Genomic DNA, 25,953 nt, shown 5'->3' on the forward strand with positions numbered 1-25,953 from the left:
GACATTTGTACCATCAACTGAACCCGTTTCCGGATCCAGTTGTCCTCAGCGAGGATAAAGAAAACATCCACAGATAAATTAGGATTTTAGGCGACTGGAAAAAGTTCGTTTGTCGTCCAGCATCGAAGCCTTCCTATGGTTCGGTCCCAGACGTGAGCAGGATCCTCATTTAAACTGCTACATGTGAGTATAAGCACACATAAATACAACAATTTTTTTTTTCTTTGACCTACAGATTGAGAAAGAGGTTTAAGAAATTCACAGAAAAAGATCAGACGGAAGTGAATGAACTAAGGTGGAGATATGAACCCGGTGGTGTGAATAAAAGTCGTAAATCGTGGATATTTTATGCTTTTAAGAACCAGTTTGGCATTTTTCTCCAACTCTATAGAGGGATAAAAAGGCAAAAGACATTTTAACGTGAAGGTTTTTGGCTCAAAAATCAGCTTCAGGTGAACGAGCTCCACAGTTTCTCTCCTAGAAAACATTTTTTCTCAAAGCACATTATTCTGGCATTCAAGATGCTTTAGAAGCAAAAAATTCATTTAGTAAAAAATGTAACTGCTGCTTTTAGGTGGCAGAGTGTGAGCGACATTCACAGTGAGCAAAATTATTTAAAACATCATCATCCCTCGAGCTGTGACGCTGCTTCTGTGGCAAAACTAATTAATTGCATAGATTAATATACTTTTAAAAAGTCTCAACAAAACCTGTAAACAACAACAACAACAACCCACTCAGTGAGAAGGATCTGGAATAAAAACAGAAAAATCACCAACTGCAAAGTGATCCGGACAGACCTAGTTTCTCAGATAAATCAGCATTTGAAACTAAATCCACATAAATCAGATGTTTTTTCTCTACTGATCAACTTTCTAAGGCGGTTCTGGGATTAAAACGAGAGGAGGAAGCGCAGAGCGTCCGACTTGTTCAAATCTTGGGATTGCTGCGGAATTCCCGCCCTTCCCTCTGCGCATGTCAGGTCGCCTAGCAACCGTGACGTGGTTAAATCAGCATTTCTTCACGTACAAACAAAGAAACCCGAGATTTCGCCATTTCACAGAAGTTTTTTTTTGTTTAAGTTTTTCTTTTAATTTAATCCTTTTGAATTAATTTTATAATTAAACACGTCTATGCAAATTACAACAGTCCAACCGGTTTGTGATTAAAATTTACAACTTTTAATACTAATAAATACAAAAATAAAAGGTAGTTAAAAAAAACGTAACTTTTCTCCTACTTTGTGACCCAGAAAAAATTTGAAAGTAAACTGAACTCTTCTGCTTACTATGTCAACATAATTTTTTTTAAAAATGAATTATAAAATGGATACTGAATTCCCCCACTTTGTACGCCAAAAAAATCATAAATTAAAAATGTATAATAAAAAAATAAAACCGATTGCGTTGCTTTGACCTTCAAATGTGGCTTTCAAAGGACGCAGCCCCTAAATTTGGACTTTAACCCCAGGAGGAGTTCAGACTCATCTGGATAAACTGTAAAATGGAACCGAGGGAGAATAAAAACACTAATTCACTATGGGATCCCTCAGGGCTGATTATTTGGCCCACTATAATTCCCCCTTTCATGAGTCAGATTACCTCCCAGCAAAGGTAACAAATACATGAGTTAAGTTTCTCTTTATAGGCTCCCTGATGCATTCTTTCTTTAAATCAGATTTTAACCAGCTAAGACAAAAAGCAAATACAATTTAAGATTACTAAAAGCCGTCACAGGGCGTCATTGCTTTCGTTTTTAAGTATTTGTTTAGAAATGTGCTTAAACTGCTGCTACAGTGAAACGTTTTATTGAATTTCATTTGAAGGAAACCTGCAGATCCAAGCAAACATGTTTGATAGTCAGCCGCGTTGTCATGATGGTCATGATCAAAAGACAAATATTCCTTAGTTTTTTTCCCCCTGAAAACTTTGTTGGATGACGGAAAGTTGCGCTGCAGGTAGCGGTGGCAATCGGAGGATTAATTTTCCTAAAACACGAGAACTTTCCAGCCGGAGTGGACGAAGGAGCAGCCGAAGAAGAGGCAGTCCACCGCCTGGTCCACCAGCCAGTCGAACACCACCTCCCGGTTCCCGGAGCCGATCGTCACCCGCAGCTTAAAATGGCCGCCCTCGCTCAGGTTGTTGTTGCTGATGGGTAGCAGATTGACCACCTCCATGTCAAAGGTCACGGCCGAGCCCACGGTGATGGCCGGAAGCTGATTGGTCATCTCTTTACCGTTGACGAAAACGGCGCCTGGAGGGGAGAAACATGAAAGATCTGTAACTGGTGGAGGACTTTGCAGCAATAAATCTTTTATAATAAGTAAATATTTTCTGACTCCAGTTCTATAAATCAGGGTTCATACATTTTCCTACAGTAATATTCAAGCTAAGTTTTTAAACTTTTACAGCAGAATTTAGCTAGAAAAGAGTTTCAATTCACCATTTTATGATTTTTATTACTTTACCATATTTTTATGTTAGTAGTTACATTCCACAACAGAGACGAGGTAAAATACAATATAACTAAATGCTGAGTCATGAAATGTCTCATCAATAACATTTAATAAGTATATTTCTACTTATTATACTTGCATAATTAGCATTAGTGTTGGCGATACTGGCTCTATATTTACTTGGTATCATTTTGATACCAAAATATGCCCATCAAACACCTCCACTAAACAATGTTTAATAATAGCTAGCAAAACCCCGTAAAACCATAAGGAAAAACCCAGAACCATTGCAACCACAGCAGGTTTTTCTTGTAGGGCGTTTGTAAAGTGAGCGGACCGTTGGTGGAGATGCAGACAGCTTGGTCTCTCTGCAGCGACTCGTCTCCGCTCTGAGTGTCGATGCAAACCCCCAGGCTGTCCAGCCGATCGATCTGGCCAGCTGCAGAGATCCTGTAAGCACAAACAGGCTGGTTATAAAAGCTAAAAGATATTCTTTCTGCCTGCCGTTCACAGCTGCGCTGCTGGGGTGGAAACATTTTCATTGACAAAATGAATCCTTGTTCTTCAACACAGAAAAACCATTAAAGAACAACTCAAAGTGACTCGTATTCTTTTTTTCTTGCTCTGTGTCAGATAAGCTGCACACAAAGTCGTTGCCATAGCAACTGACTGACAACAGCCCCCCTAGTGTATCAGGATTCAACACCAAAAAACACACAGAGAACAAAACATTCAATCTGTTACAGTTTTATGTTTACAGGCTTGATGTTTATTTTGTGATTATTAATTAGCGATCGCTGTGGTAGATTAGCTACGACTGCTATTAGTTAATCTGACGCAGCGGCGGTAGATTAGCTAATTTAAACATCTGCTCTACAGGGGATCTGTCAGCGTTGCTACTGGTCGCCAGACCCAAAACACAGAATTCTGCAGCACATCTACATGTTAAGATTGTCAAAGTCAAGCTAGCATAACTGACCTGACGCCCTCTCAGTCACTAGTTTTTTAATTAAAATAGTTTTTCTGACCTTATCTCGTTGTCATAGTGTTGACAATTAGCGCAACGCGTACATTTAAGACTTAGCATGTTATGTTGACAGCTGAAACCAATGATGGTCATCGTTAGCAAGCAGTTTTTTGCACGTGTGACGTCACGCTGTAGCATTTCTACAGAACAACATTCTGCAGAGCTGCGATGCGTTTGTGTGTGACGTACTTGAAGGTGAGCGTCTGGCCGCAGAAGTAGGTGGGGGCGTTGGAGTACAGGACGGCGCAGCGGCTCTGGGCGGAGTCGTTACGCAGGGCGATGTTCTTCCTGCTGCTGAGGATGTAGCCCTCGGTCCCTGAACGCCACTCTGCAGAAAAAACAACAACAGATCCAACCTGGGCCTCTGGAGCGGCAGCCCGGCCGCTCCAGAGGCTCCTGTTGCTCCTGTAGCTCCTGTAGCTCCTCTATCTGGACGGGCGGATGGGAGGAGACGGAGCCATGGCGGGACACTCGTCTGTCAGCTGCAGGTTTACTTCCCTAATCGGACCACTGGTCAGCTACGCAGCAGAACAGTTTGGGTTTCCTTCACCCAACATGTTGACTGGACTTCCTACAGTTAGTAAAACTAAAAGCTTCAAAGCATTTTCTCTGATTTTCTTGAATTTCAGTTTGCAGAAGGAAACGTCATGCATACGTTTTCTAACTGACGCATCAGGAACAATTGATCACAGTTCCTGATCCACTGAGAATCGATCAGGAACGATTTGTTTGTAAAGCGTCGTTACGTTCAGGAGAAAGGAGTCACTGCTGCCCCCTGCTGGTTCAAAACTGAACTGATTTGACTGAGAAGCAGAAGAAACAAAAGAATTTAAATTTGGGATTCGGATGGATGGCATTATAACTCAGAGGGTCCGTTCGTCCTTCCCTTCCTCCCAAATGAGAACCGGGTCAGAACCGAACCCCGTACCGTGCGGAGCCAGGGTGGTGTAGCCCGTCTGCGGGACGCTCCAGGGGCTCCACTCGGTGCGGCCCTCGCCCCGGGCGCTGACCCGGAACAGGTGGTCCGTGTGCGGGTCCAGATGCAGAACCAGGAACTCGCAGTCCCGGCCGATGTAGGCGTCCTCGTACTGGCTCCCCCCGCTGCCCGACCGCCGGTACTGCAGCCGGTAATCTGCAGCAGCAAAGTCCTCATCCACCTGCCAATCAGGACGTACAGATATTTAAAAAAATTAAAATCAGTTTCACATTGAAAAGCTTTTTATTTTTCCAGAGCGTTGCCATGCCGACCTTGCACCAGCGGACCAGGATGCCGCCCGGCCGCTCCTGTAGCTCCTCTATCTGGACGGGCGGATGGGAGGAGACGGCGCCGTGGCGGGACACTTTGTCCCTCAGCAGGCTGAGGACGGAGTCGTCCAGTTGGGCCGAGACACACGGGACGTCCACCAGAGCCGGGACCTCGGGAAGGCTGGAAAACACAGAAATCAGCTGCAGCAACGCCGGACCGACGCCGCAGCGGCGCGGAGCGTTTTCCCTGCTACCTGTCCAGCTGGATGTGCATGGCTTTCTTCGTGAAGCTGCCCAGTTTGTCCTCCTTTTCTCCCAGACCGCAGCGCAGAGCAGCTTCTCCTGCAGACAGTCATTATAATCATGAACACATTAAAATAAACATTAAAACTGTCCTTCAAAAAAGGGCTAGTTAAGACCGAAGCGTTTCATCATCCAGTTTTTGGTAGAAGAAGAAAAACAATAAATCATGCAAATGGAAATTACTGGGCTTGTTTTACTGCATTATGCGGTTAATTGATTGATTGATTGATTGATTGATTGATTGATTGATTAACTGTTTGAATCAAACCCACCCTCTCTCAGCAGCTCGTCGGCCTGCCCCACGCCGTGCTCGATGAGGCTCTGGCAGTCGTCCAGAGGCTTGATGCTGTCGGCCTCGATGGCGTCGACCTCGGCCAGCAGGCCGGCCAGCCGCTCCGACAGCAAGCGGCCGGCCGCCGCCTGCAGTTCCGTGAAGTGCCTCTTGAGGGCCTCGCGGGCCTGGCCGGAGCTTCCCCGGATCTGAGGAAGAGGACGCCACATGTAGCTACATCCTGGCATTTAAATCAGGCCTGGAGGGACTTTGACTAGGACATTGGAACATTTAAACCATTGATTGGAAACTGAAGTTTCTTCTCTAGTGAATGCTGATATTTTTCCCAACTTTGGCTCTGTGCTAAAATGCATCTAAACCAGCGATGAATCGATTAATCGCAATGAATCGGCAACTAATTTACCAATCAATTAATTAACTGGAGTATAGAGTCTCAAAAAAGACCAATTTTTGAAATACATGATACCAGAATGAAATACAGTTTTACCAGAACAAAAGTTAAATGAGAAGAAAGTAACAATATTATTTATGTAAAGTAATTAATTTACGTTCACTTAATGAATACTTTTATTGCAAAATAATAGAGATGTGCCGATCAGGTTTTTTCCTGCCGATTCCGATCACCCATGAGGGCCGATCACCGATACCGATCACCGATACTGATCACATAATTCTTATTTTTTTAATCATAAACACTACCAGTTGCATTATGTGGAAAAATGAACCATGAATTCACCTTAATTTAGACAAAAACTTGTTTTTAATAACTTTTTCCAAGAAGAAAACTAAACCAAACAGGCATTGTGCAAATTGTCCTGCTATCAGTAAAACTATCTTTAACAGACTGATAACATATGGAGGCTCTGAAGAGGCTAAATAATGCAAAGAGCCAAAATAAAACCTCTCAACATTGCCAAAGAAATTCAAGTATAAAACTTAACATTCAAAGGCAAATACAGGATCCATTACAATAAACAATCCAGAGTTACTGAATGAAAACTTCCTGTTAGCATGGCGGCTAGCTGATTACTGCTAGTTCTGAGTGGCTGTTTCTGACTGAGCGGAGTAATTATGCAGAGCAGGGAGGAGATCGATTATTTTTTAGAGATTATCTGTCTCATGTTAGGACAGTGAAAGTTTTAATACGTATGTAAAATGTATTTTTTAGGTTAGATGCTGCAGCTTTAAGCAGAGGTTCGGTGTGAGAGTCAATTTTTCAGTAAAAGTATTTATTTTGTATTTAGTAGTTAATAAAAAAAATATTCACCCTCTGCTGCAGGGTTAGATAAATTTTTTATTTAAAAAAAGTGTTCTTATTAATTCTTCAATTGTTATTTTTAAATAAATTTTATTATTCTAATTTTATTTTTATTTATCTATAATCATTGCTGAATTGAACATGCAGCTAAAACCCAGCCTGTTACACCAGTAGCTGGTCAGGAAGTCGAAGAGTAAGCCATGTTTCAGTTCCTCTTGTTCTCACACACACACACACCACACACACACACACACACACACACACACACACACACACACACACACACACACACACACACACACACACACACACACACACACACACACACACACACACACACACAGCGAGGTCAGAGAGATAGGAAGCGGAAGTCTGATTGACAGCGGCAGATAAAACATGGAGGCCGTGACAGAAAGTGGAAACACACACCGACTTTTTCCAGAAAACGTCGTCTGAAATAATAACCGACTTCAGACAATGCAGGAATAGTTTTCCAAAAATGTTTGGACTCCTCCTCCTGCGATGCAGCGCTGATAAGATTGTCCTGGATCCCAAACATCCTGCTATCTCCTGCTAGCCCCACTCTCACTGCGGGTTTGTGCTTCCTGCTGTCTGTGTCATGGGAACGATGGGAAACAAACTGGGACACATGAATCATTCGTCTGCAGGCTTCGAGGTTATCTTCTCCCCACATGTCCTCACATGCTGCAGAAACCCTTATTTTCCAGGTTTTTCCTCCAACAGCAGCAGAAAAACAAGTCAATAATAAAAAACACTTTATTGATTCAACAGGGAAATTAAATCTTGAAAGAATTTATCTCCAGTAGCAGTCCGTGCTGCAACAAATCTGAAGAGGCCTCCGACTAAAGATTTTTGTAAACAGCTGAATCAGTTGCTAGCAGCTCTGCTAATCCACCTCCTTTGCTTTTGCTGCTTGTGTGTCCGTACAGTTAGAGACGTTGGAGTTGGGGATAAGAGACGGGATGAACTTCTCCGTCTCTGCTCTGCTTTCTGTGAACCCTCCATTTCACCTCCTCTGGGATTTGGGGTCAAAGTTCAGGTACTATTCAAGCTTTTGAGATGCTCCCAGTTGTAGATAACGCGTCGCCTCGGTTACGCATCATAACAACTGTCTAAAAGTTAAAATAGAGGAATAATTCTCAAAATCAGCAACAACCAATCAGAACAGAGCAGATCCGACTGCTGCCACCACGGTGGTGCTGTGCTACATGCTACATGCTACATGCTAATCTGCTCCCCAGCAGCTGCTTGATACTGAGACTTTTTAAAGTAAAAAAAAAAGCATAAACTTTTAAAATTATTTTATATATTTTTAAAATTTTTAATTTAGCACATTTTTGTAATAAAATATATATTTTTAAAATATCCAAGTTTAATTTTAAAAATAATACTAAAGATGGAGATTTTATATTTTTAATTGGGGTAAAATGATCACAGACATTAAAATATAAAATATTGACAACATCAACAACGTTAATTTGTTTTTAAATATTCAGGCTTTTTGCATTTTCTTGCAAGTTCCACATTTATCTGGTGATTTTTACCCAAAAACTGACTTTGCTGCACCCAGATCTGCTTGTGATTCATTTATTAGAAAGAGCGACAAAAATCCTGATTTAACTGGTGTCAGAAATTATCACATGTTTTTTCCACCTGATAATAAGAATATTTACTATATAATACATAATGTTTGTTTTCTGCCAACATCAGGACTGGTTCGTCTTTAGAGTTTGGAGCAGACGTGCTTCTTGCTTCTCGTTTTTCTTCCTGTCATCTCTCCTCTCAGCTGCTCAGCAGAAACAGGAAATGGCTGCATTGTTTACTGGTGAGCAGCTGGACGCCGAAACTCCACAGCAGGGAAGGAAGAGATCCAGCAGAAAACCGACTCTGGGTCGGCCTGCAGGGGTCGGAGCGGGTCCAGACTTTCCTTTAGCTTCACTGTGACTTTTAGTTTCACTAATCAGTTAGTTTTATTAGTTATTATTAGCAAAAATATAGTTTAGTTATTAGTTAAATATTTAGTTTTAGATTTTTTCTTACCAAACTACCATTTAATTTTAGTTTAATTATTAGTTAAGTATTGCTTAGTTTTAGTTTTTATTAGTTAAATATTTCATTTTCTCATAATTACTTAAAATTAGGAGAATAAAAAATTATTTCGTATCGGTTTGAAAGGCTAATAAATAAATTCACAAACACAAAACCAAAGAATGTTATGTTTATCATTGCAGTATGCTTTAGTTTTAGTTTAACTTCTTTAGTTTTAGTTTCACTGCTTTAGTTTTAGTTTAACTGCTTTAGTTTTAGTTTAAATGCTTTAGTTTTAGTTTAACTGCTTTAGTTTTAGTTTCACTGCTTTAGTTTTAGTTTAACTGCTTTAGTTTTAGTTTAAATGCTTTAGTTTTGGTTTAACTGCTTTAGTTTTAGTTTAAATGCTTTAGTTTTAGTTTAAATGCTTTAGTTTTAGTTTAAATGCTTTAGTTTTAGTTTAACTTCTTTAGTTTTAGTTTAACTGCTTTAGTTTTAGTTTAACTGCTTTAGTTTTAGTTTAAATGCTTTAGTTTTGGTTTAAATGCTTTAGTTTTAGTTTAAATGCTTTAGTTTTAGTTTAAATGCTTTAGTTTTAGTTTAAATGCTTTAGTTTTAGTTTAACTGCTTTAGTTTTAGTTTAACTGCTTTAGTTTTAGTTTAAATGCTTTAGTTTTATTTTAACTGCTTTAGTTTTAGTTTAACTGCTTTAGTTTTAGTTTAACTTCTTTAGTTTTAGTTTAACTTCTTTAGTTTTAGTTTAACTGCTTTAGTTTTAGTTTAACTGCTTTAGTTTTAGTTTAACTGCTTTAGTTTTAGTTTAACTTCTTTAGTTTTAGTTTAACTGCTTTAGTTTTAGTTTAACTGCTTTAGTTTTAGTTTAAATGCACCATGTAGTTACAGTTAGTTAATATTTCGCCATTAATTACTGCTTTTTTATTCATTTCAGTTAAGAAAAATGTTTTCTGAATTTCAGTTTTCGTTAGTTTCAGCTGTGATGACGTTGGGCAGCCGGCGGCGGCTCTTGCCCCAGGGCGTAAACACGGGGAGGGCGGTACCTGTTTGCGCGCCTGGTTGAGGCCCTGCAGCCGCTGCTGCAGCTCGCTGCGGTAGTTCTGCGCCGCCTCGATGCTCTCCTTCGCCTCCTGCAGCAGCAAGTCCACCTCCACAGACATCCTCCCGCCTCCTGATGGAGAACAACAGATTTTTATTAAAAACTGACAAACAATGGAGCCAGGAGAGAGAAAACGGCAGAGCGACGTCGGTGAAAGGAGAGCAGCAAACTGTCAGACAGCAGATCTGATGTCCAGAACAACCGGTTTCATATTCGCTGCATTTCTGACTGCATGACTACAAGAACAGAGACGCAATGGAGGAGCAGAAAACTGAGACTGTTTCTACCACAATATTAAAACAGCTGGAAGAAAACAACAAAACACTAGAACTACAACAAAACAATAGAACAACAAAACACTAGAACAACAACAAAACACTAGAACAACAACAACAAAACACTAGAACAACAACAAAACACTAGAACAACAACAAAACACTAGAACAACAACAAAACACTAGAACAACAACAACAAAACACTAGAACAACAAAACACTAGAACAACAACAAAACACTAGAACAACAAAACACTAGAACAACAAAACACTAGAATAACAACAACAAAACACTAGAACAAAACACTAGAATAACAACAACAAAACACTAGAATAACAACAACAAAACACTAGAACAACAAAACACTAGAACAACAACAAAACACTAGAACAACAAAACACTAGAACAACAACAAAACACTAGAACAACAACAAAACACTAGAACAACAAAACACTAGAACAACAAAACACTAGAATAACAACAACAAAACACTAGAACAAAACACTAGAATAACAACAACAAAACACTAGAATAACAACAACAAAACACTAGAACAACAAAACACTAGAACAACAACAAAACACTAGAACAACAAAACACTAGAACAACAAAACACTAGAACAACAACAAAACACTAGAACAACAAAACACTAGAACAACAAAACACTAGAACAACACACTAGAACAACAAAACACTAGAACAACAAAACACTAGAACAACAACAAAACACTAGAACAACAAAACACTAGAACAACAAAACACTAGAACAACAAAACACTAGAACAACAAAACACTAGAATAACAACAACAAAACACTAGAACAACAAAACACTAGAACAACAAAACACTAGAATAACAACAACAAAACACTAGAACAACAAAACACTAGAACAACAAAACACAAACAACAACAAAACACTAGAACAACAACAAAACACTAGAACAACAACAAAACACTAGAACAACAAAACACTAGAATAACAACAACAAAACACTAGAACAACAACAAAACACTAGAACAACAACAAAACACTAGAACAACAAAACACTAGAACAACAAAACACTAGAATAACAACAACAAAACACTAGAACAACAAAACACTAGAATAACAACAACAAAACACTAGAACAACAACAAAACACTAGAACAACAAAACACTAGAACAACAACAAAACACTAGAACAACAACAAAACACTAGAATAACAACAACAAAACACTAGAACAACAAAACACTAGAATAACAACAACAAAACACTAGAACAACAACAAAACACTAGAACAACAAAACACTAGAACAACAAAACACTAGAATAACAACAACAAAACACTAGAACAACAAAACACTAGAATAACAACAACAAAACACTAGAACAACAACAAAACACTAGAACAACAACAAAACACTAGAACAACAAAACACTAAAACAACAAAACACTAAAACAACAAAACACTAGAACAACAACAACAAAACACTAGAATAACAACAACAAAACACTAGAACAACAACAAAACACTAGAACAACAACAAAACACTAGAACAACAAAACACTAGAATAACAAAACACTAGAATAACAAAACACTAGAACAACAAAACACTAGAATAACAACAACAAAACACTAGAACAACAAAACACTAGAACAACAAAACACTAGAATAACAACAACAAAACACTAGAACAACAACAAAACACTAGAACAACAAAACACTAGAACAACAACAAAACACTAGAACAACAACAAAACACTAGAACAACAAAACACTAGAATAACAACAACAAAACACTAGAACAACAACAAAACACTAGAACAACAACAAAACACTAGAACAACAAAACACTAAAACAACAAAACACTAAAACAACAAAACACTAGAACAACAACAACAAAACACTAGAATAACAACAACAAAACACTAGAACAACAACAAAACACTAGAACAACAACAAAACACTAGAACAACAAAACACTAAAACAACAAAACACTAAAACAACAAAACACTAGAACAACAACAACAAAACACTAGAATAACAACAACAAAACACTAGAACAACAACAAAACACTAGAACAACAACAAAACACTAGAACAACAAAACACTAGAATAACAAAACACTAGAACAACAAAACACTAGAATAACAACAACAAAACACTAGAACAACAAAACACTAGAACAACAAAACACTAGAATAACAACAACAAAACACTAGAACAACAACAAAACACTAGAACAACAAAACACTAGAATAACAAAACACTAGAACAACAACAAAACACTAGAACAACAACAAAACACTAGAACAACAACAAAACACTAGAACAACAACAAAACACTAGAACAACAAAACACTAGAATAACAAAACACTAGAACAACAACAAAACACTAGAACAACAAAACAACAACAACAGAACAAAAAAAAAAACTAGAAAAACAAAAACAAAAAAAAACAAAAACAAACACTAGAACAACAACAACAAAACACTAGAATAACAACAACAAAACACTAGAACAACAAAACACTAGAACAACAACAACAAAACACTAGAATAACAACACCAAAACACTAGAACAACAACAAAACACTAGAACAACAAAACACTAGAATAACAACAACAAAACACTAGAATAACAATAAAACACTAGAACAACAACAAAACAATAGAACAACAATAACACTAGAACAACAACAAAACACTAGAACAACAACTGGAGCTCATCCATTCACTAGAACAATAAACTAAGTGGCAATGAAATACTGTAAGATATGGACATCCAACTATCCGTCATCCATCCATCCATCCATCCATCCCACCATCCATCCATCCATCATACATCCATCCAACCATCCATCCATGGAGGTAATGATTCAGTCGATGAACTCAGAGATTTTCCTCTACTCTAAAACTCTTCACTTCTTGTGGAAATGCTTGTGTTGTTGCTATGGAGATGAGAAACATCTTTTAAATCTTATCCTGAGTCTTTAATCTGAATCCTAACAACCTGCATCATCCACCAGAGAAAAACAATCTGCAGAACATTTTGACTCGTTTGTACCAACAACAAAACCACTTCCTGTTTCACCTGGCTGCTACTAACCCATCACTTCAGCAGGTATTTATGTAACAATTGCTAAAATCACCAAGATAAATTTACACAACAAACCTTTCCAGTCTGGACTACAGTTTGCAGACTGAAAGTCGGTTAATGAAGCTCTTCCTGTGAACTTTAAATCATTATCAAAGGTCACAGAAATAATCTATTTGGTTATTTTGGCTTCGTGTTAATGCCAAAGTCATAGGCTGTGCAGAAAATGATAAAACGTGGAACAAAGTAACGTCAATAACTGTTAGAGCTTTAAAAATCAGGAAGAATTACTCAGCATTGTGAGCAGAAAGGCAGCCTGACATCATCTTTGATGTTTTTAAAGGAAATCTGCTGGAAAATGCGAGAAAAATCTCAGAAACTAAATGAAAACTTGATTTTAAACCATCAACAGGCAAAAATCTCTAAATGAATCGACGGTATTGAACATTGATGTAAAACCACCAGTAGGAGTTTCAAACCGTTCCATCGTCTCTCCTGCTGTTTTTACATCATCAGAAGTGAAAGCAGCGACTCTGCCTGGCGCGGCGCTGCGGTCGGCCGCGCTTCCTTTACAGCGTCTGAAGAGGAAGTCACCAGGCGGCATCAAACTTCACCATTTAAAGTCTGCAAAGTCTCCTGTAGAACATGTGTCATTCATGCATCTTCAAAACCAGCTGAAAAATGGTCCAACCAATCAGCAACACACACAGATTTAGTCTGTGTGTGTAGCTGATTATGGAGATTATGGATGAAGATTATGGATGGAGTTTCTCAGGTCAAAACGTCGCAGTTGTCCAACACATCCAATCAATCATGACTGAATCAACTCTTGGATGCAATAAACTCTTCCTGTGTTAGAATCTGGCTTGGAGGAGATTCTGGTCCAAAACCCAACGGTGTCTGGACTCAACATCGGGTCTTTTTGGAAATAACACAGTTCTGTTGGCTTCATCGGGTCGTGATCTCCAGATTTCACTGGAGCGGTTAGCAGCAGTGAATCAGTATCTCAAAATCCAAGGCCATGGTCTTGAGCTAGAAAACAATAAAATGGCTTCATTTTCGGGTTGAAAACGAAGGCCTGCCAACCAAACTGGAGGAGTTTACGTATCTCAGCTCCAGGAAACTGGAGCAGGAGGTGGATAGATGGATCAGTGTGGCGTTTGTACCAGTTTATCGTGGTGAAGAGAGATCTGAACCGAAAGGCAAAGCTCCTGATTTACCCACTGATCTGTATTTCTCCTTCATTTAAGCACATGTGCTTTGGGTTGTGACCAAAAGAATGAGATTTCACGAGGATGCATTCATACAGGTCCTGTTAAATCTGATTTAATCAAAATGCGGTTCGCTTGTCTAGAAAGGTTCGTTTGGGGAGATGAATGTGTAATGAACCTCGGTCTGAGTTTGGCTGCAGTGAACTCTGGTTCGGTTCGAATGCCTTTGTTTCTTTTAGAAAGGTGTTGGTATTTGCAATATTTAAAAAATGTGTCCCTAAATAAAGCTAAACGGACCGGCTCAGATGGATCTGAATAAGCTCGCACAGTATCTGTATTTACATTCATATGAATGCAAATATGGGGTTAAAGAAATATGCAGGCATGCACTCGCTCAGTGGCTTTGACATAAACAACACCCACTACTGTTCTGTCGCTTCTTTCTCCTGACAGAGAGCGTTCAGAGGAACAAGAGCTGAAATTATACACCCTCTGCACAATGTGCTGCTCCTCTCTTTGTCTGCTTAGAAACTCAGGCTTGTTTTCATTTCACAGAACACCTTTTATGTGTGTTTGTGATGCAAAGATGACAAGAAACAAGTGGATAAAGGTTTTTGTTTCATGCTGTTGGAGTAAACGGAGTAAATTTTCAGCAGAGTATTTAGGTCAGTCTGCGCTCCGTGTCATGGCTTCCATCATTTATCTGTTGTTTTTGTGTCTTTTCTGCAGCTCCTGCATGCCTTTAACAAAATGCGTAAGCTCTGACTAACAGGAGAGTTATGAGAAGCACTCTGCTGCAAACTCTCACAATTATTATTAGAGCACAGCAATGACGAAACTATAACACGAGAACATGTCTAAACTCGATCAGAATGACTTCCTTATTTCTGTAGTTATTTGTGAAGTTAAGCCTCCATCCACCAGGCTGAGATCAGGACATCAAAGCTCAACAGCACCTCATTTGTCTCAATTAAACCTCAAAAAGTGCCTTTTCTTAAACGGAGAGAACAGAATTCCATTAGAAAATTGGGCATTTTTAATTTTGCACCACTCTTAGCAAATAGTGACTCCCTATACTAACACAACTAATATTTGCTTTAAATAAAAAATGTGTTCATAAAAATTCGGCACACAATCTGTTCACTTAGCAACAAAATTAGTCTTAAATAAATGCACAACTTTTTAAGATATGATGAAAAAACGCGATACGATGATCTGAAGTTGGCATCTGATTCCGCAGCTGGGTAAAATTCTGTAAAGGACAATCCTAATAAACCTTTAACAATTTGAACGACTTGAAATAGTCAAATAACGGAATTATTCAACATTTATTTATTATTATCAAGCCTTTATTATACTGCAGTATTATTGCTATCCATCTAGAAAATGAACTTGCTTGAGTCAAACTAGATACATAAAAAATATTATATTCACATTGAAAACTGTTATTTTGAGACAATTTACAAGTCACCAAATTCACTTAAAGATCATATATTCAGCCTAGAATAACTCAGTCAATGTATGACCAGTCTCAACACTAAAGCATCACCCTGCAAATTCTGGTCTAAACAGCTATAATAGCAGAAAAATGTTTAATTTTGATGGTCCACAACATAATAATAGTTTTATTTCGATTTATAGAATATAAATTCAGTTTACAATAATATAGTTCATATTTGACCCTTGAACTACAGCTGATTCGTTTTCTTTGAAAACGGTGAAATAGCCCTTTATTCAATCGGAAGCACCGAATCACAAACGAACTTCATCGCCGTGCTCGCTAAAAAGTTGAGATGTTTCACCTCCAAATGAGATTAAAAGAAAGCATTTTGATTTAAATCTGTGCTGCAGAATAAAAATAAAGCCTCTTTGATAGAATATTTGGTCAGTAACTATCTTAGATCCGGTTAGTTTGTTTTGGTCAAAAAGACAATGAAACTCGGCTCATGGCTGAGAGAGCAAGCACAACATCTCCATTAAGTCCGGAGGAAAACAACAGCTGCGGTGAAACACCCCATTCTGAAACAAAAACAAAATCAAAACAAACCTGTTTCAGTGTTTTCTGGCCGCCATTTAATCCTAACTGTCAACGATCAGCTCGGAGCCGCCGATGCGCCGCTCCACATATGCCGAAGTTTAGCCCAAGTCCAAAAATGACACTTCCGAGGCTTTCAGAGAGTCAACCAATCAGAAACTAGATCCTTCAAAGTGACCGAAATTCCAGCCAATCAGATTACGAGATGATGAATTCTGCCCGCCTTAAAGAAACGGTCCCTGTGAGTAAACTGGAGCTGATGAAATAAGTTGATAAAAGGCCAAATTTATTTTCGATAAGGTTTTTAACATAATATTAATATTGTTTTAGGTTGTTTAGTTATATATACACAAAAGGTAGTTTGAAAAGTGTTTTAGTCTCATATTTAGGCGGGATAAACTGGTTGCAGTTATCTTAGGTTTTGACTTTATAACGGCCATTATTAGGTCAGCAACAGTGAACCACATGAAAAAACCTCATTAGTTTAGTTACATTTTATAAAGTATTTTGTAAAATTGCAGTAAAAATACAAACGTAAAAGTAAACTATATAGTAATATATTGTTTTTAAAATGTGTGTGATTTACCAACCAACCAATTAATTATGTTTGTAAAATGTATGTTTGCTTTGAAGCAATGAGGAGGAAATAGGTTAAACTTGGGCAGTATGAAATAAACTTCCTGAAAGCACAGCTGGGCTCTAGTAGCAGCCAGCGCCCTCTAGCGGTTCACGGTGAATGTAATTTATCTTTAAATTCCCTCTATCAATCAAAACAAATACAAAAGTCTCTTTCAAACATTTCTTCGAATAAAAATCTGGAGTGTGAGTTGTGCATCTCTATTCCTTCAGCTACACTCATTCCAACAAGTGTTGTGATTAATTTGTTACTGAAATAATAATCAACTAATTTAGTAATTATTTAATCTATAATGAGAATATACAGACTGTGAAACATGCCATTTGATGAAAAAACAAGCCAAGAGTGTAGAAAAGTATGTGTATTTTGCATTTAAGATGAAAAAAAAAACCTTTGTCTGTAAATATGTACATAGAACTTATTTTTTTAAACTGAGTTAAATCCTTTGTTTACTTGCATGTTTATGTATTTCTAATATTCTACAAAATAAGCTTAAGTTTTTAAATGAAAAATCTGATGAATATGCCAATTTTAATTCGATTAATCGTCAGAATGCTCGATTATTAAAACAATTATTTGCGGCAGCCTTAATTTCTTAATAGTTTAAAAACAAAAAAAAAAAAAAACATAATTTGAAAGCTGTTGTGCCTCCGATTTGACCACCTATAGGCGCTCAAAGCTGCGCAAACTGATCCCGGTGACGCAGTTAGGCGCTTCCCTGAATGGACCGGGACAATCCCTCAGATTACAGCTTGACCCACAGGATTTGTGCACCTGACTCGACCGGAAACAGTCAGAGATGAACCAACGCTGATGTAGATTTATTTTATCTTCCTGGATACAGTTAGGAAAAAAGATTTTAGTCACTTTTAGGAGTTTATTTCATGCAGGTGAGGCTGTAATATCTCCATGTGAGACTTTCATAGCGGATTTTACGAAGATATTCCGGCTGAATTACGCAGAGGATGCGCTGTTAACAGAAATCTGAGTTTACCACCAGCTTATAATGATTGATATTCCTGCTTCCGGTGGAAACCTCGGCTATAATCCTCGCAGATTTCCGCGCACAGATGGATTGCGTCCTGACCGTCAGCCGGGGACGCCACGGTATGTAAACTGGATGAACTCCGCCGCTATGTTTGCGCCTTTTTTACTGAACTGAATCTGGCAAGAGAGCGCCAAAATGAGGAAAGTTGTTCTGAAAGAAGCCGCAAAGCGCTTCCCCTGGCTGGCCAACGTCACCCTGTACGGCTGCCTGTTCGCCGGCGGGGATTTGGCGCATCAGCTGATTGCGCACAGAGAGCGCATCGACTGGAAACACACCCGCAACGTGGCCATCGTGGCCATCACCTTCCAGGGAAACTTTAACTACTTCTGGCTGCGCGCTCTGGAGAAACGCTTCCCCGGAAAATCCGCAGGGATGGTTTTCCGCAAACTGCTGCTGGACCAAAGCTTTGCGTCACCTTTGGCCACCAGCGTCTTCTACACAGGTGAGGAACAGGCGCATCTGAATCAATTAGAGCATGATGCCAAATATTATTTATTACGGTAATTTAATTAAAAGAAATAGAAAAGTATGTTTTACATACAGCAAATTGCGTCCAAACTGAGATATTTTGGATTTATTTGTTCAAAAAAATATGATATTATATCCAGTAATATCAAAAATAATGTCTTAAAAACACAACTTTGGTAACGCAACGAAATTAACCCACAGTAGAAGCTGGGTTAGTTGGAAAGTCAAGTGGAAGGAAAACATCAGGGAGAGATTAAAAAATTTAACTTGTGTGTTTTGTGTATATTAATACCACACAGATGGAAACATTTCAACTGTTTTTTGTTGTTGTTGTTGATTATGGAAAGTGACAGGAAATCACAAATCCTCTTTTCCAGAAAAGATGTTTTACATAAGACCATTACTAATAATGAACATGTTTTTAAAACATAAATGTTAGGTAATGCAAGGAGGTTAACCCACAGAAGAAGTTGGATTGGAAAGTTAAGTGGAAGGAAGAAATCACGGATAGATTGGATTTAGGTTTCAAGAGTGCAGTTTATTTCTGTAATTCAGTCTTACAAACTGAAACTCGTGTTAAATTTATTAACACTAAGACACATTTCAACAGGGTGTGTGTGTGTGTGTGTGCGTGCGTGTGTGTGCGTCTGCGTGTGTGCGTGTGTGTGTGTGTGCGCGCGCGCGTGTGTGTGTGTGTGTGTGTGTGTGTGTGTGTGTGTGTGTGTGTGTGTGTGTGTGTGTGTGTGTGTGTGTGTAAAATTTTGATGACTATGGACAGAAAATCCCAAATCCACTTTTCCAGAAAAGTTCTATGACATAATTCATTATGTGACCTTAACATTTAAAACACATATGTTAGGTAACAGAAGGAGGTTAATCCACAGAAGTGCTGAATCAAATGACATAGTGGAAAGTTAAGTGGAAGGAAGAAATCAATGACAGATTCTGCTTTTAAGTACAGTTTATTTCTGTAATTACATTTTTAAAAATGAAATTAAAATATGTGCTACATATATTAATAACACACAGAGAGACACATAACAGCATCGGTCTGGTTCTGGTTCTCCTCAGCCCAGACGATCCTGGACCCATCTGCATGTGCAGTCAACACCTTCTAATGCTCCCTTAACATCTTCATTTGCTTCACAATCCTGTTTCAAAGCTGGAGCTACGTTGCTTAAGCACCTTTTTCTACTACAGTGTTTTTCCTTCCACTAAACTTCCCATTGATTTACTTGAGGCCAGTTTCTCTCCTGTTATCAAATTTTTGGTTTTTGAAGATTTCATTTTTTGAAATATTTTCTTGAAAAAACAAGGACATTTCTGAGTTTCAAAAGACATAAATTTGCTGGGGGAAAAAATGCTACAAATGTTTTAGATAAATTTCAGAAATGTTCTGCAAAGAAACAAAAGCAAACACAAAAAACAAGAAACTCTTCTGTTAAAAATTGTTGTTAAATTTCCAAAAATCTAAAATTTTAATTTTACTTTAGCAAATTGTCAACTTTTGAAACTCAAAAATCTCAAAGTTTATTTTTCTTCTAATTTCAGATTTTTTTTGTTTTTATTTATTTATTTATTTATTATTTTTTTGCACATTTTCCACATTTGTAGCTCAGATTTTTTAAATTCCTGAGATCAATCTAAAAATGTCTGCGTTTTTTGGCAGAATTTATTTGCTTTTCTACCTACAGCAGTGGAGCCCAAAGTGGGTCGGCATCCTGCATGTTTTAGTCTCTCCCTGGTTTAACACACCTGGATCAGAACATGGACCTGCTGAGGAGGTTGTTGCTATGACACCAGGGAGGGAACTAAAACACGCCGGCCCTCAGGGACCCGCTTTGGGCACCACTGACCTATAATGACCCTGACACACTACCATGCTATTTGGTGCGCAGAAGAAAATGTATTCTTTAATTTTTTTATCTGTAGGACTGGAGTCTGGCATGAAAAAGTTGTAAATTTTATTTGTAATATCAGCTGTAATCTGAATCTTTCTTCTGTCCTGCAGGTGTGAGCTTCCTGGAAGGAAAGGAAGACATCCTGGAAGACTGGAGGGAGAAATTCTTTAACACCTGGAGGGTAAAATATGAGAAAGTCACCTTCCTCTTCCTCCTCCTCCTCTTCCTCACATGGTCACATCGCTAGCAGCTGGCAGCCAGATTAACCTACATCGCCCGTGTGCTGCTAATGATGCGCAGTGTGCAGGACAAACCAGGCAGCGGATAATAATGTCAGTGGAGGAGAGATCCTGGCGCAGATTAGCGACCTGTTAGCATGCGGTTGCATAATCCAGGACAGCAGCGCTTCATTTAGCTGCCGATTGTGTAAAACTATGTAAAAACAAAAACGCATCTGATCAGAAAGCCAGTACTTCACAAATATCCTGAGGATTTTCTTTTTAAACTGCATGAATTGGGTCAAATGTTTTGGGTTTTGGCTTCTTGCTCTCTGATTTACATTTTTAGTTTTTTATATGTAAACTTCTGACTTTAGTCAAGTCAAATCAAAACTTATTTATTTAGCACATTTACAGAAACCTCAGCTGACAACAAACTTCACAACATCGCAGGCAGAAGGAATAAAATTTGATTTAAAAAATGAGATAAATACCAAACGATAATAATACGAATACATGCCAAGACATACTTGATTTCAGCTGCAGCAAACTCCCAAAAACTGGAATTAATTCTTTAATTTTCCCTTTTTCTTTTCTTAAAATAAATTTACAGAAAAATAAAAAAATAAATCAGCAGTTAAATATTTTTCTATGATATGACTGAACCTTTAGTCTCTTGTGTTTTTATTAAGTAAAAATATTTGACCAGAGATTGTTTCAACTGAGATTGTTGCAAGATTTTAATTTATAAGAATTTTTACTATTTTTTCCAGACTGGACTCATGTACTGGCCCTTTATGCAGGTAACTATTAATATACTACATTTTATTTTGTTTTATTAATTCATAAGCAGTTGCATAAGAAAACTGAAATGGTTTATTTTATTTATATGTATTTAGTAGTTAAAATTTTATATTAAAAAACTGTTTCTGTTGCTAAAAATGTGTTATTTTGTAATTATGGTAGTTATTTGTATTAGTCTTTCAAATAAGAGAATTTGATAATAATTTTATATATTTATATAAAATTAGATGTTGTGATAAGTTACTCAGTACTTGAGTAGCTTTTTATTTTACCAAATAAATTGTTTTTTGTTGCAAACTTTTACTTGAGTGTACTGTAATAAAGTAGTGGTACTCTTACTGTAGTACTGGGTACTTTACCCACCTTTACTGACCAACAGTAATGATCCAGAGTATTTGATTCGTCCTTTTTACAGATTTCACTTCTTGAGTTTGCTTTAAAAACAGATATCAGTCAAATATTGAATTAATTAATTATGGTTATTGTGTTAAGGTTAATACAATAAAATCCTTGTTTTTATTAGCTGAACCTAAAAAATATGATGCTTAGACAATAAAGTTAAAAATTAACAATTTTAAACCTTTATTACGTAAGTCAGACGTTCTGATCACTTCCTTGAGAAGCTTTTTTACCAAATTGTTGCTTTGTTCTTTTGCAAATATACTTTTACTTAAGTAGTAATGTTTTAAAGTAGTGCTACTATTACTTTAATAGTTTTTGGGAACTTTACTCATTTCTACTAACCGACAATCACAATACAGAGTACTTTAGAAGTACTTTATACAGCTTTGACTTGTTGAGCTCAGTCAGATATTGAAAAATCTTTAATTGAAGGTTAACTCAGTACAATCTTAATTTTTTATTAGGTCAATAGTATTAAACCTAAAAAGTTGATAATTTTAGAGTTTAACTCTTCTCTCTTTAAATGGCGTCTCCAGTTTCTGAACTTTGTCCTGATGCCGCTGCACATGCGGACCGCCTTCATGGGCTGCTGCGCCTTCCTCTGGGCCTCCTTCCTGTGTTTCTCCCGGCAGGACGGCGACGGCACCGCCACCGTGGCCCTGGCCTTCATCATGGACCCCCGGAAAACTCTGGAGGAGATGCGTGAGGCTCGGCTGGCCCGGAAGAGGCATAAAATTCAGAGGGAAAACTGAATTTTTCCGTCTGTATCCGTCTCAAACGCACACATGCAGCAACAAATCAGGCAGGAAGTGTCTGATAAAAGACGTCAGCTTTATTAAACTCCAAGAAGTTTTTGAAGAACCCATTTATGGACTGACAGAGCCACTGGGATGTCGAGAAATAAAACTGTTTATTGAGTAAAATTGGTGTCAGGCAGCTAAAAAAACAAAGGCAAATGGCAGCCAGAAAAATCCATAAGTAGATTTGAATTAGATTAAATGAGGGGAAATGTCCAAACGCTTTGATCCAGAAATTAGGTTTTAGTCTAATAACTGGAGTTTACTGCTAGGGAACCAAAAGGACAAATTGGGCGCAATTTAAGGCTTAATAGTTTGTGTTTTTCACCAGCTGTGCCTTTACCTGGTGATGTGACTGCCATAATCTGCAGTAATCCATCAAACATGTGATTAAATTCTAGTTTGTGTCATGGATCACAAACTTAATGCTTGAAAATCCTTTTTTTTATCTGGAAAGTATGAAGAAGCTTAGAAAATGTAAGCAGAAATCAGAAAATACTCGTGAATTCAAGGTAGGATTGGGAGATTATCTGTTAATAATCAATGAATAAAGCAGATTACAGGTCATGAAGGATGAATGTGGATTTGAAAAAATGTTAAAGATCTAAACCAACCACAGATTCTTAGGTGTGTAAAAATATTTATTTTCTGTGATTTGCTGATAAACTTAAAATATAAATCAGCCAAATTCACTTAAAATAAAAGAAATATATACTAATTAAGTTAGGTTTATCAGTAAATCATATGTTTTCATGCAGCACTCCTTCACTGAAGCTAAATTGGTGCCATAAAGTTTAGTCAAAAGACAAAAGATTTGAAACAAACAAAAAGAAATTATTTGAAACTGAAAAAAAAATCAAAACTACTTTTCAGATTTTTTTTTTCAGTTTCAAATATTTTTCAATAAATTTTTATTTTCAGTTTTAAAACTTTTTGTTTAAAAATATTTTTTCAATCTTTTTTTAAAACAATCTTCATGGCCCCAATTTAGCTCCATATTTATCTCACGTTTCTATCATTCTTTCTTATTATTTTACCCAGGATGTTTTTTTCTGACTTTTTCAGATAATTTTCAGATCATCTCACTGTCTCCTCATTTCAGTTCATCCATCATCAGCACCTGCTTGCATCACTTTCAGGTTAATTGGTCTTTTTTAATTGCCCTTAGTGTTTGTTCTGTGTGTAATTCATACATTTCTGGTTCACAACAAATATTATTTGAAAGTGCTTTGCTTCAAAAACAGAAATATATAGTCAATTAAGTCCAGTGGGGTCATTGTATAAAGTTATTTAGATGCATTCAATCTGTTATAACCTGTTCAGTGTTATAAAACAAAGCAGTCACTTTAAAATGCCAGAAAGTAAAAAAGTAGTCATAATACCAAATGAAACCCAGTATCCTTTTTTATTTACATCCTCTTCCTCTTTATTTTGACTTTTAGCCCATTAAACTCCCTTTAAGTCTATGTAACTACTTATTTAACCACAAAACTGTGGCTTTTCACCCATATTTCTGGTCAAAACTGAACACTTTGTGAACTAACTGTAAAATTTGAAGTAAAAAACAAACAAAAAAACACAGCAAAAATGTAATTCACCATTATTTGCAATATATAACTACAAATGTATCAGCTACAAACACTGAATAGTTTCTGTAGAAATCTGAAGCTACTCTACCTTATTTCTTGAACCGTCTGACTGGTTGCCATCAGCCCATATACCTTATTGTGTTCTTACCTGAGCCAGACTCAAAGACTGTTGCTGAATTCTAGCAGAAAGGAAAACATACGGGTAAAATCGGGACGGGTATTTATTTATTTTATTATTATTATTATTCCTTTTCAAGGGAAACTGTAACCTGTAACCAATAAACCGGTCAAACAGCTTCCTGCTCCGGGCTTTGTGTCGCGACTCTCGCCACAATAAGATTTGATGAAATTGTGTCAAGATGGCGGAATTGATCCTGGAACAAGTTAAAACTGTCAACAAGTTTTAACTGTCAACAAGCGGCTGGCTTTCCAGGACAGATCGTCTTCTTCGTCGGCTGTTCTTGTTGCACCTCAATCTGGGGATTTAAGAGCACTGAGTGAACGTCTCAGTTATGCAATCACCATGGTTACTAGTCTCTTCAGAAAGGGGGAGGAGCTTCCTTGTATCTCAACATGGAATTTCTACAGTTGTCATGGTTACCTTTACCATGGATACTGTTTTTTTTCTCTCCAGAATTTCTTTACTGTCATTGCGCTAGAGAGCTTAAAAATAGCAACTGTCATTCCAGTGCAAATATATATTATAATATATGTAGTAAAACATGAACGGGTTCACTGTGCAGCCGTGAGTTCACCCACTAATCAGCCGGGGCTGATTAGTTTTTCAAGAACAATCTAAAACACGACTTAATCAGTTAATAAATAACTTTTTCCCATTTCATATTGTTTCTGTACTCTTCGTGCGTTGCTAGAGCAACATGTCGATCGCGGAAGGTTTTGAGTTGATCTCGGCATTAGGTGACAGACCAGCACATCCTCCTCTGATTGGCTTATCAAACCATTCATAACTTTAGAACAACATCAACAAAAAAAAAAAAAAAAAATCAACAAAACGTTTTCAAATTAATAACCCAACAGCAACAATAATCTCAGTGATTATTGTTTCTACATGGTGTTGCGCAATTCTGTGCGTTTCGGTTCCATTACCAAAATAACCAGCAGAGCAGGAGTTTAAAATTAACTAATCAACCACCGCTGTGTTCATGATTATTAATGACCGCAAAATAAATATCAAGCCTGAAAACCCGACATCGTAAAGACTGAACGTTATATTTTTTAACGTAATCTCGGTTTGGGTTGTGGAGCGCAGGAGGTTGCCATGGAAACGGGTGTGCTTAAGTGTGTGTGTGTGAGAGAGTGAGAGAGAGAGAGAGAGAGAGAGAGAGAGAGAGAGAGAGAGAGAGAGAGAGAGAGAGAGAGAGAGAGAGAGAGAATGTGCGAGTGGTTTTGAGTTGATCATCTGTTCGGGTTGTTTTACCTTTGCTACAGCCGCTGTAGTTTCTGAACGTTCAATAAACAACAAACTTGGACTAATTACCTCGTGATTATACGTCATTTACAACAAACATCAAAGGTAAATATGTTTCACTAAATATCTAACCAACAAATGGCTTCTACCACGATAATTGTGTGAAATTAAATGAATTGTTTTATACAAAAAATAGTTTGGTGCTGTCGGGCTCAGAATCTAAGAGGCTTTTCCTTTTATCAAACAATTTTTTTTGCCTCTTTTTTAGTATTGATGTTGATGAGATTTTCTCCAAAATAATAAC

At 37.5% G+C, this 25,953-nt stretch overlaps 2 protein-coding genes across 2 annotated transcripts; one reads left to right on the forward strand and one right to left on the reverse strand.

The window, feature by feature from the left end:
* Positions 1-1,791: 1,791 nt before the first annotated feature.
* Positions 1,792-16,494, reverse strand: crlf3 (cytokine receptor-like factor 3). The gene is made up of 9 exons (XM_081610333.1): positions 16,369-16,494; positions 9,688-9,815; positions 5,303-5,510; positions 4,982-5,069; positions 4,731-4,908; positions 4,411-4,639; positions 3,672-3,810; positions 2,793-2,905; positions 1,792-2,253 (listed from the first exon to the last, which is right to left on the reverse strand). Exons 2-9 carry the CDS (start codon positions 9,802-9,804, stop codon positions 1,988-1,990), a joined length of 1,338 nt encoding a protein of 445 aa, XP_081466459.1. The 5' UTR covers positions 9,805-9,815; positions 16,369-16,494; the 3' UTR covers positions 1,792-1,987.
* A 981-nt stretch (positions 16,495-17,475) lies between these two features.
* mpv17l (MPV17 mitochondrial membrane protein like) lies at positions 17,476-25,215 on the forward strand. Its single transcript, XM_008416546.3, has 4 exons — positions 17,476-18,483; positions 20,521-20,591; positions 21,402-21,431; positions 22,371-25,215. The coding sequence occupies exons 1-4, from the start codon at positions 18,177-18,179 to the stop codon at positions 22,584-22,586; spliced, it is 624 nt and encodes a 207-aa protein (XP_008414768.1). The 5' UTR covers positions 17,476-18,176; the 3' UTR covers positions 22,587-25,215.
* The last annotated feature ends 738 nt before the right edge of the window (positions 25,216-25,953 follow it).

Source organism: Poecilia reticulata, chromosome 8 (assembly GCF_904066995.2).
Source record: "Poecilia reticulata chromosome 8, P_reticulata-male-v2, whole genome shotgun sequence".
NCBI classification, from domain to species: Eukaryota; Metazoa; Chordata; class Actinopteri; order Cyprinodontiformes; family Poeciliidae; genus Poecilia; species Poecilia reticulata.

Coding starts and splice junctions, on each gene's coding strand:
- crlf3 (XM_081610333.1), bottom strand. CDS start 9,804: ATGTCTGTGGAGGTGGACTTGCTGCTGCAGGAGGCGAAGGAGAGCATC. Junction 5,511..9,687: donor TCAACCAGGCGCGCAAACAG/GTACCGCCCTCC, acceptor CCTCTTCCTCAG/ATCCGGGGAAGCTCCGGCCA. Junction 3,811..4,410: donor CACCACCCTGGCTCCGCACG/GTACGGGGTTCG, acceptor TTTTTTCTGCAG/AGTGGCGTTCAGGGACCGAG.
- mpv17l (XM_008416546.3), top strand. CDS start 18,177: ATGAGGAAAGTTGTTCTGAAAGAAGCCGCAAAGCGCTTCCCCTGGCTG. Junction 18,484..20,520: donor CACCAGCGTCTTCTACACAG/GTGAGGAACAGG, acceptor TCTGTCCTGCAG/GTGTGAGCTTCCTGGAAGGA. Junction 21,432..22,370: donor TGTACTGGCCCTTTATGCAG/GTAACTATTAAT, acceptor TGGCGTCTCCAG/TTTCTGAACTTTGTCCTGAT.